Source organism: Thamnophis elegans, chromosome 2, assembly GCF_009769535.1.
Source record: "Thamnophis elegans isolate rThaEle1 chromosome 2, rThaEle1.pri, whole genome shotgun sequence".
In the NCBI taxonomy this organism is placed as follows: Eukaryota; Metazoa; Chordata; class Lepidosauria; order Squamata; family Colubridae; genus Thamnophis; species Thamnophis elegans.
The window spans coordinates 77,316,978-77,335,799 of NC_045542.1; the positions used below are offsets into that span (position 1 = coordinate 77,316,978).

The 18,822-nt window shown below is 39.0% G+C and overlaps 1 protein-coding gene across 1 annotated transcript; it reads right to left on the reverse strand.

Moving 5' to 3' along the window:
- Positions 1–761: 761 nt before the first annotated feature.
- Positions 762–4,039, reverse strand: DUSP1 (dual specificity phosphatase 1). Its single transcript, XM_032211736.1, has 4 exons — positions 3,263–4,039; positions 2,805–2,953; positions 2,378–2,597; positions 762–1,833 (listed from the first exon to the last, which is right to left on the reverse strand). Exons 1-4 carry the CDS (start codon positions 3,630–3,632, stop codon positions 1,463–1,465), a joined length of 1,110 nt encoding a protein of 369 aa, XP_032067627.1. The 5' UTR covers positions 3,633–4,039; the 3' UTR covers positions 762–1,462.
- Positions 4,040–18,822: the final 14,783 nt, after the last annotated feature.

The following is an 18,822-nucleotide window of genomic DNA, read 5'->3' on the forward strand; positions in this document are numbered from 1 at the left end:
AAGATGGAAAGTTGGAGGGGGGCGAAAGAAAGGGTGTATGGAGGATCGAAGAGGTACATTGGGTTTCTATTTTGGGGGTTATTGTTGACAAGAGGAATGGCTGTGTTTATTGTTTATTGTTATATGGCCCCGGTATATATGTGACTGCACGAAATGAAAATGGAAAATAAAAAACACATTTACAGAGAAAAAAGAAATTGTGTGCTGAATTCTGGAATGTTCCTAATGATTTGTCTCTGGTAGTAAGCAAAAGAGTTCATTAGAAATGATAGCCATTAAGCCAGGGATATACACGTACTGCTGAACTCTGACCTCTCATCCTTACTTAGACATCTGAAATATAATAGGAGCTGTGGTTGAAGGAATGGAATGTTTTTCATCAAATAGTCATAGATATTTTCATATGATTAATGTTGGCCATGCTAACAATGTAGGTCATCTCAATCATGGTACTGGATCCCTTTTCCTCCTTCTTATCTGGATGATCCACACAATCAGATCTGACAACACTAATCATCCACTACCTAAGAAAAAACTGTTTGTGTGTGTGTTTTTTTTCCTGTACTGAATATAAGATCCCATTTCTCATCTTTTCTGAGCAGGAATGCAGGACAGTGTTTTTAGGGGCAACAGAGATTTCCAGGATTCGGTCACGATTGTGGGAAGGGCTACTAGACAAGAGTCCATCAGCTAATAAACTAGAAATCTTTGCTTTCTGATCTTGCCATTACTAAGAAAGAAAGGGGGGGAAACGTTTAAAGTATTTTTTAATAGAAATGTCATAATTTATTTGGTTGGTATAAAAGGCATAATTATTACAAAACCTGTCTTCTTTTATAAGAAGAAATATATTATTTCCCATCATAAATAAATTCAGCAAGCATACATCCACTAGCAACCAAAAAACCCTCACAACACTCCTTGTGCTTTCCATGTCAGTGCTTTGGGAACGGTTTTAAGTTATTTTTACAGTATCAAAAAAACCCACCTGAGGTATTCTGTTTCTTTCTTTTTTTAAAAAAAAAGACAAGAAAATGAAAATTCAGACTTGAAGACCAAACACTCATTGCAATTACACCATAAAAATAAATAAATACAAAGACCTTCTTGTACAAGGAGACAGCATATCCAGAGAATGCATATGCTGTTGGATTTGTTACTGGAACAGTAAGGGGAAAAAGACAGTAATGGGAATTTTTCAGGAGTAGAAAGCAAAGTCCTTTGAGCTTTGTCTCCTTTGTGGGTATCCAAACATTGGTCAAAAATGCCTCTCTGTCAAGATCATCTATCAGAAAGAACCTCGCTTTCTGGAGTCAGAAATGTTGATCTGCTGGTGAGTCTGTATTGCTTTGTAGATGTAACAAGAGGAGACCCATATAAACTAATAGATCTCCACCTAAAATTATTGCACTTTTCAGGTAACAAGATGTCAAATCTTTGTATAGTTATTGGCACCTGCCTTTCAGCAGCTTGGAGATGTGGTGATGGGGCTCTGAAGATAGTTTAGTGCATTGGAAGAAGGATGAACGGGGATGGAAACGGGGAAATTGAAGACAGTTGTAGTGGATGTTCCTCTGTCCAGTGCAGACATAGCTGGGCTTCCAGCCTCTGCTGAGCAATTTGGAGCAAGGACCTGGGATTCAAACTGCAACAGCTGGCCCATGAAGCTAAAGTTAGGGGAGATGATGCTTCTTCTCTGCTTCACAAACTCAAAGGCTTCATCAAGTTTGACTCGGTTGGTCCTCATAAGATAAGCAAGGCAAATGGTTGCAGAGCGGGAGATTCCAGCTTGGCAGTGGACAAACACTCGTCCGCCATCATTCTTGATGGAGTCTGAAACAATGAAGAAAACATAAAACTGAGCACATCTTTTTCAAAGATGCTTTGGCCTGAAGGGAGAATCTTTCCTAGCATCTTAATATTCAGCTGGGAAGGGAGATTGAGGCACAAAGGAAGACAGCAATGATAGGTTGGACTGTCTGAACATGCAGGTAATTTATTCTAATTGGCCACTTAATTTTTGCTGAAAAGGCTACCTTGAAAATGCTGTAAGCGTGAGAAGGGATCAGATTACTAGCTACTCTTTACAACACCCTCATCACTGAATTCATTGACGTCACGCATAAAGCTCCAGACGTTCTTTGCATGTAAAGAACTATTGTCCAAAGAAAAGAAAAGCATCAGCACAACTGCAGATATATATTTAAATGTTGCTGTCTTATTAACCCTCCCTCCCTATCTATCTATCTATCTATCTATCTATCTATCTATCTATCTATCTATCTATCTATCAAAAAAGGGTCCTAAAAAACTGGCACACGGGATATTATAAATTTGGAATCCAAATGGGACAGCTGCAGAAAGAAAAAGCATTTACCTATGAAGTCAATAGCTTCATTAAACCAGCAACTGATGTCAGCTTTGTGGTTGTCCTCCACAGGGATGCTTTTGTACTGATAGTGTCCTTCAAAATGGTTAGGGCAGTTTGCAGAGACATTGATCAAGGCGGTGATCCCCAAAGTATCCAGCATGTCTTTTCTGGAAGCATGATAGGCGCTGCCTAAATACAGGAAAGGTAGGATTTCCACCGGACCACCCTGAAAAAAGAGAAGAACAGGGTCCGTTAAGCTTCAGTTAAAAAATTGCCACTATTCCAGAATGATGGTTCTCACAACTACGGTGCCCTTATCAAATTCAAAACCCAAACAATTTTTACATCCATCAATGTAACTAACCACCACCCCCAACACACTCACACACCCCTCTCGGGCCATCCAGCCACCTTGGAAGGATTGTCAACTGACCTGATCATACAGAGGGGTTCCACAGGAGCTGCAGTTGGAATCGGCACTGCCTGGGGCAATGGTGGTGCTGAGCGGCAAAGTGAGGCCTTTAGGGGCAGAGGGCTTGGTGCACAGTTCAGGGAAGGTGGAAGAGAAGGACTCGTATCCTCCTGGAAGAAAAGAAAAAAGAGAAAACCGGGCGGTTAATATATTTGGAGAGACACGGCGGGTTCCTGGGGCAGGCTCTTCAGAAGACGGGAGGGAGAGGGGGTGGCAGGGAACATGTACGGTCAGACGGCCCAAGAAAGAGCCGGAATTAAGTCCCAGCTAATCAGCCTCTCATTTCTGAAAACTATAGCTTTCCTTTTAACTCCAAACTCCATTCGTGTTCGTTTCCCCTTCTGTAAATCCGAGGGCGGGGACGGGGGTCCGGGAGGGGAACCCAGAGAGGGCGACCTGACTCCGAAGCGAAAACTCACCCTTCAGGAAGCAGATGCGGGTATGTCGGGCTTCTCTGCAAAGTGTGTTGAGAGCCAGCTGGAGAGTGCTGTCCCGCTTGGGCGCTTCGAGATCGGCGCTGCGCTCATCCAGCAATACCACGGCATGGTAGAGGCGCTTGTGCAGGCAGGCGCGGGCTTCCTCGTTGGGCAGGATGTGCTCCAAGCCCACGGCGCCCTTGGCCCTCCGCCGCATGATAGTGCTGAGGCGGACGTTGCAAGAGCCTCGGACGTGCGAGGAGTTGAAGGCGAAAAAGGACCGGCAGTCCAGCACCAGGCATTGCAAATCGCGGTCTTGGAGGAGGTCGCGCAGCGTCTCGCAATCCAGGGCGCACACTTGCATGTTGACCATCGCTCGAGTCAGGGCTGGCAACGGCGGGGAAGGGCAAAAAGACCCCCTTGTCCTTTCTTCTCCCCTTTCGGTGCCTTCTTTCTTTCTTTCTTTTTTGTTACACTCTTCCGCTTGGTTGGGTTTCTTAGCAAGCAACCTCGGGTGGTTTAATCCCAGTCCGTATAAATTTCTGTAGTTTTTTTTTTTTTTCCCCTCCAAGGAAACTGGATCCGAGCCGGGAGGTGAAGCTTCTTTTTTATTATTATTATTCTCCGATCTTCGCTGGTCTTGATTGGCGCGCTGGGTAAGCTGGTTGGCGCGTTTCGCTGCTGAAGAGTGTTTCTGCTCTAAGTGTTGCTTCTCTGAGTGTTTGCTGGCTGTTTGTTCGCTCACCTCGAACCGGCGTGGCTTTTATAGGATCGGTGAGGGTTTTTTTTCTTTCTGCCCCCTTTTTTTTAATGAATGGAGCTGGGTCACGTGACCTGCCTTTCGCAGAAGACGTCACCGCAGACACTCCCAACTCCGAAGCACTCGCGTCATCAGGCGCCTGAAGAGCCAAGTCACTGTGCCGATCCACAAAAAAAGAAGCTCTCCTCCCTCCCCCGGGAAGGAAACCGACTGATGCAAGCGAGGCCGAGACCTCGCCCCTCCGCCGCCTGACCTTTCCGCGGTGGTGTTTTTTTTTTTTTTAAAGAGGGCGCAGCTTGTACAACAACAAACGCTCACATCGAACAAAAAAAAGGCATTCCAACCTCTCTGCTTCCCTCTGTGGGTTGAAATTGCAGGAGCCGAACTCCGGAATCTCTCTTTTAATACTGTAATGCTGAGACTAGAAGATCCAGTAGCGAAGGTTCAGCCGGCCATGGGAGACGAGCTCGCTACCTATATTTTATCTTATTTTTTTGCAGGCCGCTTGGAGTCATGTAAAAGAGATGAATGGCTATAGAAAGCCAATAAATAAATAAATACATCCCGCTAGAAGACCGACTCCTTTCTCAGCATTCTTTATCTTCCAACCCTCTTCCTTCCTCTAATTTATTCTATTTTATAGTTATTATATCATCAGGTAATGTGCCAGCCTACAGGGGCATTAGATCCTTAAGACCAAGCTGTAACATTGGTTACCAACCAGACTCTTGATTCTACAGAATCTTAGGTTGTCAAGAAAGAAAAGATGGAAAGGATAACAGGAAAGTACAGATAGTCCTTGACCTATGACCATAATTGATCCCAAAAAGTAAGACAGTTGGCTGGATGGAGTCATCGAAGCAGTCTGTGTGAGCTTAAATGGAATCCAGAGGATGGTAGAGGACAGAAAGGCCTGGAGGAACATTGTCCATGGGATCACGACAGGTGGAATACGATTTTGCAACTTAACAACAACAAAAGACAGTTGCGAAGTAACTTTTGTCCCAATTTGTGATCTTTCTTGCCCACAGTTAAATGAATCACTTCAGTTGTTAAGTGAATCGTTATTGAGTGAATCTGACTTCCCCCATGGACTTTGGTGGAAGCCAGCTGGCAAGCTTACAAATGATGATCACATGACCTCAGGACACTGCAAATACCATCAATACGTGCCAGTTGCCAAGAATTTGGACAGCATTCACATGAGGATGCTGCAATGGTCAAAAGTCTGAAAAGTGATCATAAATCACTTTTTCCAGTGCTGTTGTGACTTTGAAGAGTCATTAAATGATTGATTATAAGTTTAGGGCTACCTGTAGTTACCTTCATAAAACTGGAACTTTAACATTAATTATGGGCAGTCTTCATTATGCCTCCGGGATGCTCAGTCTAAACAATATAAAAGCTGCTGCACAATGTGGAGTTTTGTTTTCCTAAAGGTGTACTAGAGTTCAAAGCTGATTGTTTTCTAAAAGCATCACAGAACATTCTGGTTTGGACCTGCATATAAAAGTCACAGTTAACATCAGAAGTTTGTCTTTATCCCAGGTTTTTGTTGTTTTTAATATGTTTAGTTTAATAAATTCAAAATGGTTTTGTATGTGGTTTTAACTTGCCCAGAGTTGGTTGTAAGGGAAGCAGCTATATCAATACATACATAAATAAGTAGATAGTAACTGGATTGCTGGATTGGAGAAATTATTAATAAATATATTCATCTGGGAGCTGAGATATACCATATTAAAGCAATATTCATTTTTAAAGTAGCAACCGATTTTTGAAATAACTGTTATAGATGTAATTTTTCTGCAAGACACAGAAAAAAATTCAAGGTATGTTTATGCTGTGATTAAATGGGAATATAGTTGCAGTCTATTGAAATTAGGTTAGCTGCAATTAATTTACAGTCTACCGGTACTTATTTCACTGAAATTTAAGTACACCTAACTGCACTTGCAATGGAGAGATTATGAGTTCTTGGTTCTCAGAAGACAGATTTAGGGAGCAAGATTCCTGGGCATTCTTCTTCCTTTTAGAAAAGCATAAAAGGTAAAGATTCCCCATGCACATCTGTGCTAGTCATTCCCGACTCTAGGGGGCAGTGTTCATCTCCGTTTCTAAGCCAAAGAGCCAGCTCAGTCTGAAGATGTCTCTGTGGTCATGTGGGTGGCAGGACTAAATGCCGAAGGTGCACAGAACACTGTTACCTTCCCACCAAAGGTGGTTCCTATTTTTCTACTTGCATTTTTACATGCTTTCAAACTGCTAGGTTGGCAGAAGCTGGGACAACTAACAGGAGCTTACTCCATTATGTGGCACCATGGATTCGAACAGCTGACCTTTCTGATCGACAAGCTCAGTATATTAGCCATTGAGCCAACGTGTCCCGCAGAAAAGCATATGCAAATATAATTAGATGGTTTTTGTATTACAAATGGGCTGCAATAAATAGATTTCATGTTGGCCAAACTATGATGACGGGGGATAATGGGGATTGTAGACCATTCAAAGTTGAAGTATAGACATTTAAAATTGTTGAGGTTGAGAGACACCATCTTAGAAGATTGGAATCTGCTAATAACCTCTCCTGTAAGGTTATCCCTATGCACACACCCTAGCTTTCCTTGGGTAATGATTCCTGTGCATATCCACTATCCTTTCTAGATTTCAAAAGACAGGTATTTCTCAATATCTCCCATTTAATCATAGTCAACAAACCTGGGACAACCCCGTGCAGGTTTGCATGAAGCGATTCTGTAACTGCATATTGTATAATCCAATTCCATCATAGCAGTTCTTATGAGACAAGAGGTGACAATCTGTCACCTTTCCATTTGAAAAACCTGGTGCCCAGAAATCATTTTTTAATTTATTTTGATTACTTATATCTCATGTTTATTGTTTTTTAAAAATAGTTTGAGGTAGCAAACATACCCAACACACCTTCTTTCTCCTCTTTCCATCCATAGCAACAATCCTGTGAGGTGAATTGGGCAGAGAGAGAGGGGGGAGGAGGAGAGAGAGAGGCCTAAGGTCACCTAACTGGCTTTCATGGCTAAGATGGGACCTTTGGGACTTGAATTCACTATTTCTTGATTTCTAGCTTGGTGTCTTAACTATTAGACAAGGATGCAAATGGAAAAAACAGACTGTCAGTAATGTCACAACACTTTAGCAAGAAAGGAAAGGAAGAGGTTTATTGAAGTTTCATATATGCTACACCTGAGCCAAAAAATAAATCAGCCCAGATCTCAAATACTAACATCATCCTAAAATCCCAGAAGTGTAGAGCTGTTGAGAAATTAGTAACTTTCTCATGAGGAAGTGTCTTGAGAGACTCATTTGAATGCCCTGATCTATTTTTTTGGCTCCATCTTGTTTCCATCCCCAACATCAGTGGCTGCTTGCCAGGCTTCCCTTAGGAAAAGGTCTCTCAACTTTGGAAACTTTTAAGATGTGTGGATTTAACCACCTAGAATTCCTCAGACAACATGCTAGCTGGAGAATTCTAGAGCTGAAGTCCACAAAGTCTTAAAAGCTGCGAAGCTTAAGAAAGGGAATGAAATCATGAAGTGAAAAACGTCCCCCATGCTATCCTGGGTGCCCTAAGACTTCAGCTGTAATACTTAGAAACGTGTAGCAAAATTATGACTCTCTCATTCAAATTCAGCACCCTGATTCAGTACAAAGGGTACCTGGGGGCTCTTTAGTATTTTAGGCACTGAAATGCTTTTGTAGTTTTCTACTTGAGCAGCTGTTCTGTATGTAGCTATTGATTAGAAGACATTGTCTACCAGGCTTATAAAATATTTGTGAATTTCAGAGCACGATGAATATATGGTAAACATAGGCAGAGTTTGTATTATTATCATGTTTATTTGTGTTTACAGCAAAAAAAAAGCTAAGAGATCTTGTATATCACTGCAGTTATAAAGGATCTATGGACCATGCTGCCATTAAAAAAATGATAAAAAAAGTATCATGTTGAGGTTGTTAACAATATAGAGCACATCAAAAAGCATTTAAAATAACAAATAAACCCAGGTGCTCCTGTCTGGAAATTTCCCTTATCTGGAGATCAAAGGGGAAAGTACATTGGAAAACAGGTTTTAACCACTCCCACTGCAAGCATCATAGCACTAAAACCTTCCTCCTGTAGACTATGACTCCTAGTGACTTCATGGACATACCCACATAGTTTTCTACACAACAATACGGAAGTGGTTTGCCATAGCCTTCTTGCAGGAGATAGACTTCCTGGTCTATTCTACAATTTAGGGATTTATTTCCCTGTGGTCTCCAGTCTTGTCCTAGTAGGATATAATACTTATCAGGTTTTTTAAATTGAACTATAATTACTGTATCGTGTTAAAGTAACTACATAACATAGATTCAGAAAAAAGTTACAGAAAATATTTAAAAATCCACTAAACACTTGAGTAAAAATACAGATATATGTGTATATATATACTACATATCTAAAAAATTACTACTACTATTATTATTATTATTATTATTATTTTGGTATTGAGGTAAATGATAAGACAATACAATGCATCCCAATTTGATAAAATTGTAGTTCCTCCTCTGATATCTTATTATTTTAACTGTGCTGTGATTTATTTTTAAGGCTATTGAAGAGGACTTATTAATATCTCAACTGATTAATTTGGAATTTTCAAATATTTGGCAATTATTATATTAGCTGCTAAAATTAAGTATATAGTAAGTTCCTCATTTTTAGCTTGAGATTCCATCCTGTAAATAAATGTAATAAGCCTAACAGAAGAAAAATCAACTCTCTGCTTATTAGTGGTACTTACTTCCCGTAATTTATTACTACTGTAATTGGTATTTTAATCCTATGTTGTTATACAATGAAAGTAGCAAAGCAACAATTACCTCACTCTTTGATTTCCCCCCCAATAATACAATATAAATTAATAATAAAGTAAGATTATATGAAGTATTAAGTATTATAAAGCAGTTGAGCATGATTTTAAAAAGTTATTCAGAAATAGCAACATTAACAGTCTACTAGCCAAGCACAACAGAACTAGATCATCTAGCATTTATAAACAGCAAGAAAATGAAAGGAGAGTGTTGGGTGATTTGAGAGGCAGATAGATTTCCTCTCAAATTGTTAAGCAAAGATATTACAAATATTATAATTCTACAATGCTTCCAAATAAATTGAAAAAAGCTAAGGGAAGAAATAGTATTAGTGCAATTAAAGATGCACAGACACTGACTAAAACAAAAAATATAAATAAGAATTTGAATTTCTTTAGCAATTATGTTCTTTAGTAACCCATCACTAATAAAAAGTAATCAATATTTTTAATAGATTAATGTCACCAGAATTAGCCCTGGAGGACATACAATTTATGGAATCTTCTTTTTCTCTTTCCAAAATTTCTAAAATCCTGAGATCTAGTAAAAATGCAAAATCTCCAGCCCTGGTGCACTGTCAGGGGAAATTTAAATGTACTTAAAATTATTTTAATATCTGAATTTCTATTTTTATGTAACACTTTACAACAACCTTGGAGACTTATGAGTCCTTTCCGGGATCAATCAAAGTTATATATGGACATATATAACATGGTAGCACAGAGAAAGAACCTTACCATCCCTGCCTCTTATCATGCAAATAAAAAGTAGAATATTGAAAAAGAAATAGCAATAGGTGACCAGAATACAAATCTAAATGTAGCTGTAGTGATAGATGTTATATCTCTGACATAAATAAAAGTCTTTTGAAGGTATCTACATAAGAATACACATACACACAAAAACACACAGATGATGATTTCCCTCCTCCCCAAATATATGTTTTTGAACCAATTCTGGGACAATCTTGTCAACTTCAGGGGTTAAGAATTTTCATATATCTCTGCCTATGAATTACAGATATTCCTCCCCCTACAACAATTCATTTAGTGACTGTTCAAAGTTACAATAGCACTGGAAAAAATAATTTATGACTGTTTTTCATACTTATGACTGTTGCTGCATCCCCCTGGTCTCATGATCAGAATTCAGATACTTGGCAACTGGCATGTATTTATGATGGTTGCAATGTCCCAGGATTATGGGATTACCTATTGTGACCTTCTGACAAGCAGTCAATCGGGAAGCTAAATTTACTTAACCGTGTCACTAACTTAACAACTGCAGTGATTCACTTAACAGTTGTGGCAAGGAAGGTTGTAAATTGGAATAAAATTAGCAATAGAAATGTTGGGCTCAGTTATGGTCATAAATCAAGGACTACCTGTACAGAAAATGCCGTTTGGATTCAGTTAAGCCTTTTTCAGTGAACCTATGTGACTTCCGTTTTCTACTGCTGTACTATTCTACTGCTGTGACTTCCATTTTCTACTGCACTGTACTGCCATTTTCTACTGCTGTAACATAAATGTCTACACACACTTATTAACATTTCCAGCCTCTGATTGGAAACATCAAGAGTTTTTGTTTTTTCATAAACTTGGAGGCCTTGGTTAGTAATTAACTGAGAGCAGTAGGTTCAAATCCTTCCTCTGAGACATTTAAATAAGTAATTTATCCAGACAACTTGATTAGGTCTTCACCTCTATTTTTAGTTCATTGTAACAACCCTGACTGCAAATTTGATTTCTTCTACGTGTTTCCAGAGTGTTCCAGAACATTCTCAGTTTCACAAATCTTTCTTCATTTATAATCCTTATACTCTTTAGAAAGAGTAAACAAGAATAATCTACTTAAAAAAACTTTAAACCCTACACCAAATGAAAACAAGTCTTAGATGGCTTCTTTCCACATTTTATCTTATCAAAAACACTATAAATTTCCGATGAGTAATTTTAATTTTTAGTATTTACATTTTACTTTTGATCTTCCAACACACTTCAGTTACAAATATGTCTGTTGAATCACGATGACTAAAATATATATTTCAGTTTTTACAACATATTTTCCTAAGTTGATTTTTCTCACATCAAAATTAAAAAACATGAGGCGAACTTAGTTCTATCAGGCAAAGTAAGAATATTTTCTAACTGGCTGTGTAATTGTTTCTGTTCAGAAACTTTAGTGCCAAAAGTCTAGAAATGTAGCTGATCCAGATTGTTTTCTGAAAAATAAACATGGGCAGGGAAACACAATTTGTCTGTTTATTTAGTATCATTCTTACTATAATAACACAGAATTAGTACAGACTGTGGACTAACCAAAAAAATCATATGTTTTTATTGCATTCAACCCCCATTTCAGCAAAATCATTAAGAAAAGGGCATCGGACAGTTTAGGGAACAAATAGAATCCCTCCACAATTGCTTTCTGAAATAAAATAATTAAACTTGGAGGAAATTCAGGCATTACACAAATGTTTCTTTTTTTTTAAAAAAAAATCACATGTTGAATGAGCCCCAATTGCTGGATTCACCCATCACATCATACTATGAACAATAGTGCTGAAATCATAACAGCTGGGTGCTGTTACAAAGGGCCCCTTTTGGAAGAGTTTACCATAAATACATTCACAATACTGGATTTAATATTGGATTTTAAATGAAGTTATCCTTATCTGTCTGGATGCTAGTAGAATTTTCCTCCTTACTCTGATATTGTCCAATGGGAAGACATGCACAATCTGTGGGGCTTTCTCATCATTACAGGGTAAGAACCAATTACTGCAGCAACTTGATGCTCTCACTGATTGTGCCTACAAGGCTGGTGGGTGGCACTTCAGCTCAGTGGTGGGGAAAGATTTGTATTTTGTAACTGGCATTCTTAATTGATAAAGAAAAGTTAAAATGGCGTAAGGAAAAAAACAAAGCAATTTTTAAATTGAATGTCTACACTGTTGAATAACTAGAGACTTGCCAATCTCCTTTCTTAAAACACTGTTTTGTTTTTGTATTCTATACCTCGCTAGTACTTATTTTGGCATTGTAGTGTGGGAAGTTATCATCCAGCCCTCTCCCAGAAAAATGAAATATCCTAGGAAATATTGAAAAGGCAGAATATTTCTCTGGATGTGAGGAGAAAGAAACATGTTTTAAAAGACAGAATAGTTGCCTGTAGCTTCCTGCCCATCCCCAACTATTAATGGGCCAGGCTAGTCCACTTTACATAATAAAGACTTCTCCACTGCAGCCCCAGGGGGGAGGGGAGTAAAGGCATGATAATGTTGGAACTTTACTCAACTGGCCTCATGGCATCTGAGAAGTCATCCATACCTGGATTCAAAACACAGCCTAGAGAGTAGCCCCTGCATGGCCCCATGGGAGTCTGACAACCAATCAGAATACATTTCTTACACAGGAACAGGAAACAGAGAGGTGGGACTAAACAGGGTATAAAAAGCCTAGCAAGCCCCTCCTTCAGCCCTTCTCTTCTTCTTCACCAACACTGAAGCATGTGATCACCTTTTCTGTTCAGGGCTCAAGCCATGTGGCCCTGTCCAACAATAAACCATCTTTCCAAGCAGCCTCCATGTCTCCAGTGTCTTTTTCCCCACTTGGAGCTAACCCAGAAGGACATTTCTTTCAACAGTAGTTTACTTCCGTTTTGCTCTTTACTTCATATTTCAAATTGGACTGTCCATTTCTCCCATAAAAATGACCAAAAAAGATTTGAGCAAAAATCCAGATTGTATGAAAGGATTAGAAATTAAGATATGTATTGAATAGAAATAGTGAACCATGTTACATGTTCAAATAAACACTTCTTTTACGAATGCAATGTTTTTTCCGTATTTTGTTCCATCTTCGCTTGTTAGTGCCACCATTTTGCAAATGGCTGACTATAGGGATCTGCGGTCCTCTCAAAAAGGTTTTGGGTGAAGAAGAATCCTTTGTTTAATCTAATTGTAATGAACAGCAGGATAAGTATGAATGTTAGCAATTGTAATGAGTTTTCAGCAAGTTGTTACCCTTTATTTCAGCATAGATAATGCAGTAGCATTGGGTGGTGGAGTGGAGGAGCACATAGATTGATACAAGCCGTGCCGCTTTTCTACAGGTGTCACAACATGCCAAAGGGGCAAAGTTTCCTCAGGATGTTGTAATACTGCTTTTCTCATTCTGAGAAAAGCAAGAATCTGTCAGTGTCGCTGATTATGTAAAACAGGGTTTTCTAAAGCCATATTTGTACTTTATGATTTTATGAGCACCATAAAATCCAAAGTCATAGAACCAACAGCAAATATGATTACTGTATAATATACGTCTTTTGAAAAAGCACACATGCTTTTTATTTCATATGAAAAATGTGTCATCCTAATTAATCCATTCAAAATAGCTGAGCTTTACTTAAATATTATTTAATGGAAGATTTAATGGAAATGTTGAGTTCTGAAACTTACCTTATGAATATGAATACTTATGTATACCTCTTGAGAAGTCCTTTCTCAGAATTAATCCTTTTCAGTGGATGATTAGTATCAGTTGAATGATAACTTTTAGAACAGCTGTGATTGCTGCGAAGAAGCAATTTGAAGATAACATACATTGATTTTCCAACATTTGTGCATTTAATTTAAAAAGATTCCATCAGATAACTGGACATACAAGTTTCAAGTTTCAAGTTTAATTTTATTTATAGGCCGCCCAATCCCGGAGGACTCCGGGCGGCTTACAGCGAGGGGAGGAAAACAATAAAAGAAAATAAAAATAAAAATAGACAAGTTAAAAATAACACAGATACATTCGTTTCAGTCGGGGCTGGACCTCAGCAATGGGGTCAACAGCCCCAGGCCTGCCGGAATAGCCAGGTCTTGACAGCTTTTCTGAAGGCCATGAGAGTGGGCGAGGTCTGGATTTCTGGGGGTAGTTCGTTCCAAAGGGTCGGAGCAGCCACAGAGAAGGCTCTCCTCCAGGGAGCCGCCAGCCGACATTGTCTGACTGACGGCATCTGAAGGAGGCCCACCCTGTGGGATCTTACTGGCCGTTGGGAGGAGTGTGGCAGTAGGCGGTCTCGCATAATTCTTTAGGTTTCATCGTGCTTCTATAGATCTTTTGGGGCAATTAATGAAAGGGATAAAGATTCTTAACCATCTGCTAATAATGAATTGAATCCCAAATCAAATTTAAACAGCAGACACAAGCTACCACACAAGGTTTATTGTCTTAACTGCAGGAAAACTTCCCACTTATTAACTTTCTGTGAAGGCTGGTTTATGTAACCTTTAGGAATATGGCCAAGTTATTTTCAGCTCTGGCCAAAAGCCCAGACAAAAGTATGGGTGGGGCAAAGCAGCTGTCAGAAAGATCCATTGTACATTTAATGGTCCCGCCATGCCGCCAACCATCATCCGAGTGAGAAAAACAAGCCTTGGCAACACTGTTCCAAGGCAAGTTACAAGGGAGAAGGTTGGAAGGCCCAGGGTCAGGCACAAAGAGCCTGAGACCAGACTGACCTGATCAAATAACCATGAACAGATGTCAACTAGTCCTCCTACAAATGACCAGCTCCCAGTTCATTAGGACAGACAGATGGGGAAAAAATATTTGAGGGAGAGGGAAGGGGAGGGGGAGAGAAGGAGGTAGACAACATGAGGCTTATGGCTGGCAGCTGCTGGTTTTGTGCTCCAATTACAGTGTTTCCACTGTGTAATAAAACTTGCTTATTCAAGAACAATGTTTTGGAATGTTTTCTCTGCTAGTCTTCAAGTTTGACTAACGGTCTGGTGAAGCCTGACAACAAGGTCACACATATCACATCGACTGAGCCAAACCCAAGCACAACATAGTATATTTCAATGTGATGGCATTTGGTTGCTGATCTGGGTATCACATTATAAGAAAGTAAAAAAATTGAAATTGAGTGTATTATGTTCCCTTGCAAGGATATTCTATATATTCAGGAAAACCTGTATATGCAGATGATTTTACATTTAAGTATCACAGTGACCCAATGATTTAAATGATCCAGTTTCAATGGCACAGGGCAGAACAAATGTATGTATTCCTTAGTACTAGCAAACTTGTTATAAGATAGTCTTTTCAAGCTTTGTGCTACTGCATTATATATAACTGTTGTTCTTCACACTTTTGCTGGAAACTGTGAATGATGGGATTTGCAGTTGTAGGAGAAAATATTGCTGGAAAATCTCTTATTGAATGAAACAGTAACATCGTTCACTTGTGAGAAAGGACTTTTAATTCAAATTATCCTTCTAACAAGTTGGATTGGTGGGCTGCTTGCATCACTGAAAATATACTGGGATCTGGTCTTTATTGCAAATATTTAGAAATTGTGTCTCTCAGTCCTTTGGAAAATGATTGCCACTGCCAAAATAAATCCTCAGGAGGTAGGAGTTTAAATGTTGTGATGCAGAGCACATTTGGTCTTTATACAGATTCCTATGCAGCTTCATATGATTGAAAAGACCAACTGTGCACTCCACAATCATTGCATGGAACTAAATACATTCACTTATCTTTGGCAACTACTGTTTCTAGTTAATTCATATTAACATTATATGGCATACAGCTTTGCGACTAAAAAATGGACAGGAATTTGGGAATGTACCCCCAAATTTCTCATTCCTATCATTCAACCCCCAAATTCTTAACTTTGAGGAAAAACATTTAGCATAAACTTCTACTCTGCCTTACCTGAAAGCAGGTGAAACATATGGCCTAATAGCTCAGTTTTCTTCATTTCTACTGTTTCTTGCTTTTTTTAACTCCTTGTCTGAGAAAGGTTCAGGGGGAAAACATGATTTACTTTTGTCCTGTTTTGGATGATTCTAATAAAGACATTGCTATCTATGGATGTTAATGAAAATTGGATTAGGCCAACATCTAAACAGGAGAATGTCCTCCTTCAGATCTCCCTGCTCATGTGAAGGTTGAGAACTGAAAGGATAGGAGTTTAGGATGTTGGTGGCAAGCTGCTTTCTTCACTGAGAAACTCCATTAATCTTGGAGTGGATAAGTAACAGATCTGTTGCCCCTATTGCCAATATTAATCCTGTCATTGTTGTCTATGTTCCCAGGAGCCAGACATTTTACTTCCCCCAGTGGTGGGACTCACAATTTTTTACTACTGCTTCTGTGGACGTGGCTTGGTGGGCGTGGTATAGCTTGGTGGGAATGGCTTGGTGGGTGGGGCAGGGGCAGGTTACTGCAAAATCCCCATTCCCTCCCGATCAGCTGGGACCCAGGTGGCAGAGAATAGATGGGGTGGGGTCAGTCACAGGTGGTATTTACTGGTTCTCCAAACTATTCAAAATTTCTGCTACCGGTTATCCAGAACTGTTCAGAACATGCGAATACAACCTATGACACACACACACACCCAAAAAAAGATAATAAGTGTTAATAGACTTTATAACCTTGTGGCTATTTTGGGGCAGAGTCAATTTTAAGGGAGAAGACACTACTTTAGCTTGGAAACTATTTAAGCCTTTCTCGCTCATGGGTTTGGGAAGGAGAGGAAGGCAAGATTAATGGATCACAGCAGGAAAAAGTTGTTGCCTGATTATGTTGGTACCATGATTAGCAGTAGGAGAGGAATAGCTAGAAACATTTGCACACAAATCCCCCCATCTGCGATTGTAGCAAAATGTGTTAGTGGAAAGAAGTCTTGGTCTAGTAATAACTTCACTAAATAACACTACTATTTAGTGATTACTACTCTACTATTTAGTAGAGATTTAAATAATAAGAAATTGGATTTTGGTTAACACACAGGATATGTGTTTGTGGAATTGAAAAGAGCTGGCCTGAAAGACTATCATAAAAAGTGATGGGCTCTCTTTTCCTGAGAGAATTTCAGTCAGCAATGAACACTTATGAGGGATACATGATGAAGCAAAGGACTTAGGAACTTCCCAAATCTGCAATTCTATCAGTATAGGTTAATGTAAATGAGAAAAAGAGACAAGATGGAAATGAGAGGAAAGAGGAAACAATCTCAGGTCATTTCTAGTTTTATTTCCAAAAGCTCTTTTTAAAAATAATTCCTTTTAAAATGTTGCAAGACAAAAGTGTGAAACAAAATATAACCCATACCCCCCCAAAAAAAATCTAATTTAAATAACTCCAATGAGTTAAGCTAGGGTTGGACTTCCTTCCTGACTTAACAAAAGCCAGGAAATGCAAAGCTGACCCGTAATATCTCCAAAGATCAGCCTCTTTCATATTTTTTATTCAAGCAAGAAGGACACGATTTCATAATTAATCTAAGCTAGGTCTGATGTATGAAATATGGAAGGAGAAATTACAATCCCTTTCTCTTTTTCTCAGCGGTAATAGTAATAATAATCAGAAACAAGATATCCCACCTTAACTTTTAGGGTTCAAGAGACTATAAAAAGCATCCCTCCAATTTTATATCTAAAATAAGTTTTTCAGGTAATTTGGGATGAGTAATTGTGAATGGCCCAAAGTCACTCAGTAAATTTCCATAGATGAAGATGGCTTTGAATCTAGATTTCCCTGAGGTTTAAATATATATATCAAAAGCTGGTTTTAAAAAAAACTGACAAAAATCAAGGTTTTTTTTAAATACCATTAATAGCTGGTTGCTTTGGACAAGTTGTTTGGATGAATGTTTCACCATCCCAACAAAATAGAAATATTTATCGCTACTTAACCCCATTTTCCTGAAAAAGCACAAGAATTTGTTCAAATGTTGAGAGCTTACTATGGAATATCGGTGAAAGTACAATACATAGTCTATGTATTTCTCATAAGATTAAATTGTGAGGGAAATTTGTAATAAAGAGACATTCACTGACAATATTTATTATTGAGAGCTCATGCTCAAGTACTTTATACACGTTTCATTTTCATAATTTTGTATTTTGCAAAGGTAATAGTTCTTGGAAGAAAAATTCATCTGATTCAGTTCCAAGTGGGGAGAAAGGATAGGATAGGATGGGAAAGTTTATTTATAGTCCGCCCTTTTCCCTGGGGGGCTCAGGGCGGCTTACAATCCATAGGGGAGGGAACACAAACAGTAAAACATATAACAATACATAATTAAAAATAAAACACAACATTCATTCATTCCAGAAAGACACTGGAAACATGGAGGCTGACTGGAAATATGGTTTATTGATCACAAGATCACATGTGTTCAAAGTCCTGGGCATCTGACCACATGGAGTAGAGAGTGAGAGGTATTTATACCCTCTCTTGGGCTTTGAACTTGAGCTTCCCATTCCTGTGCCAAGAGCATGTATTCTATTGGTTGCTGTCAGACTCCCATGTGGAATCATGTATGTCTGAATCGAGTTTGGTTGAACCTTGGACTGATGTAATGTCCCCAGATGATTTCCCAATCCAGTGAGCCCTGCTGCTAGATAATCCTATGATGTCCTGGAGGTCATGTCTTAATCCCATCACCCTAGAGCTGGAGGTCTAATTGTCTTGTAGATAGGCTGGCCCAGTCCTGCTCCATTGGTACCAAATATTGCGGGTAGCAGGGAGTTGCTGCTCTGCATTTCTGTCTACCTTAAGATTTCTAAGGGAAATGTAATATTCTGCCTTTTAATATCTCCTAAAATATTTCATTCTTCTAGGAGAAGGGTGGGTGCTAACTCTCTTCATAATCAAGGCATTGTGATTTATGGTTCATTTATATAATACGATGAACAAATTCATGGTGACAGGAGAACCACATGAGGCTAATTCCTCATCACATACTCAGAGAAGAAGACTCATTTCCCACCAACTCACCATGATTTCACAGCTGCAGTTTTACTTATGGGACCATTTCCTGTATAAATCAGTACTGGTGCGATGAAGAACAAGCCAGGATTAATTTTTTTCCCTTCGTTTTTTCCTTCCCAAGAAAAATAAAA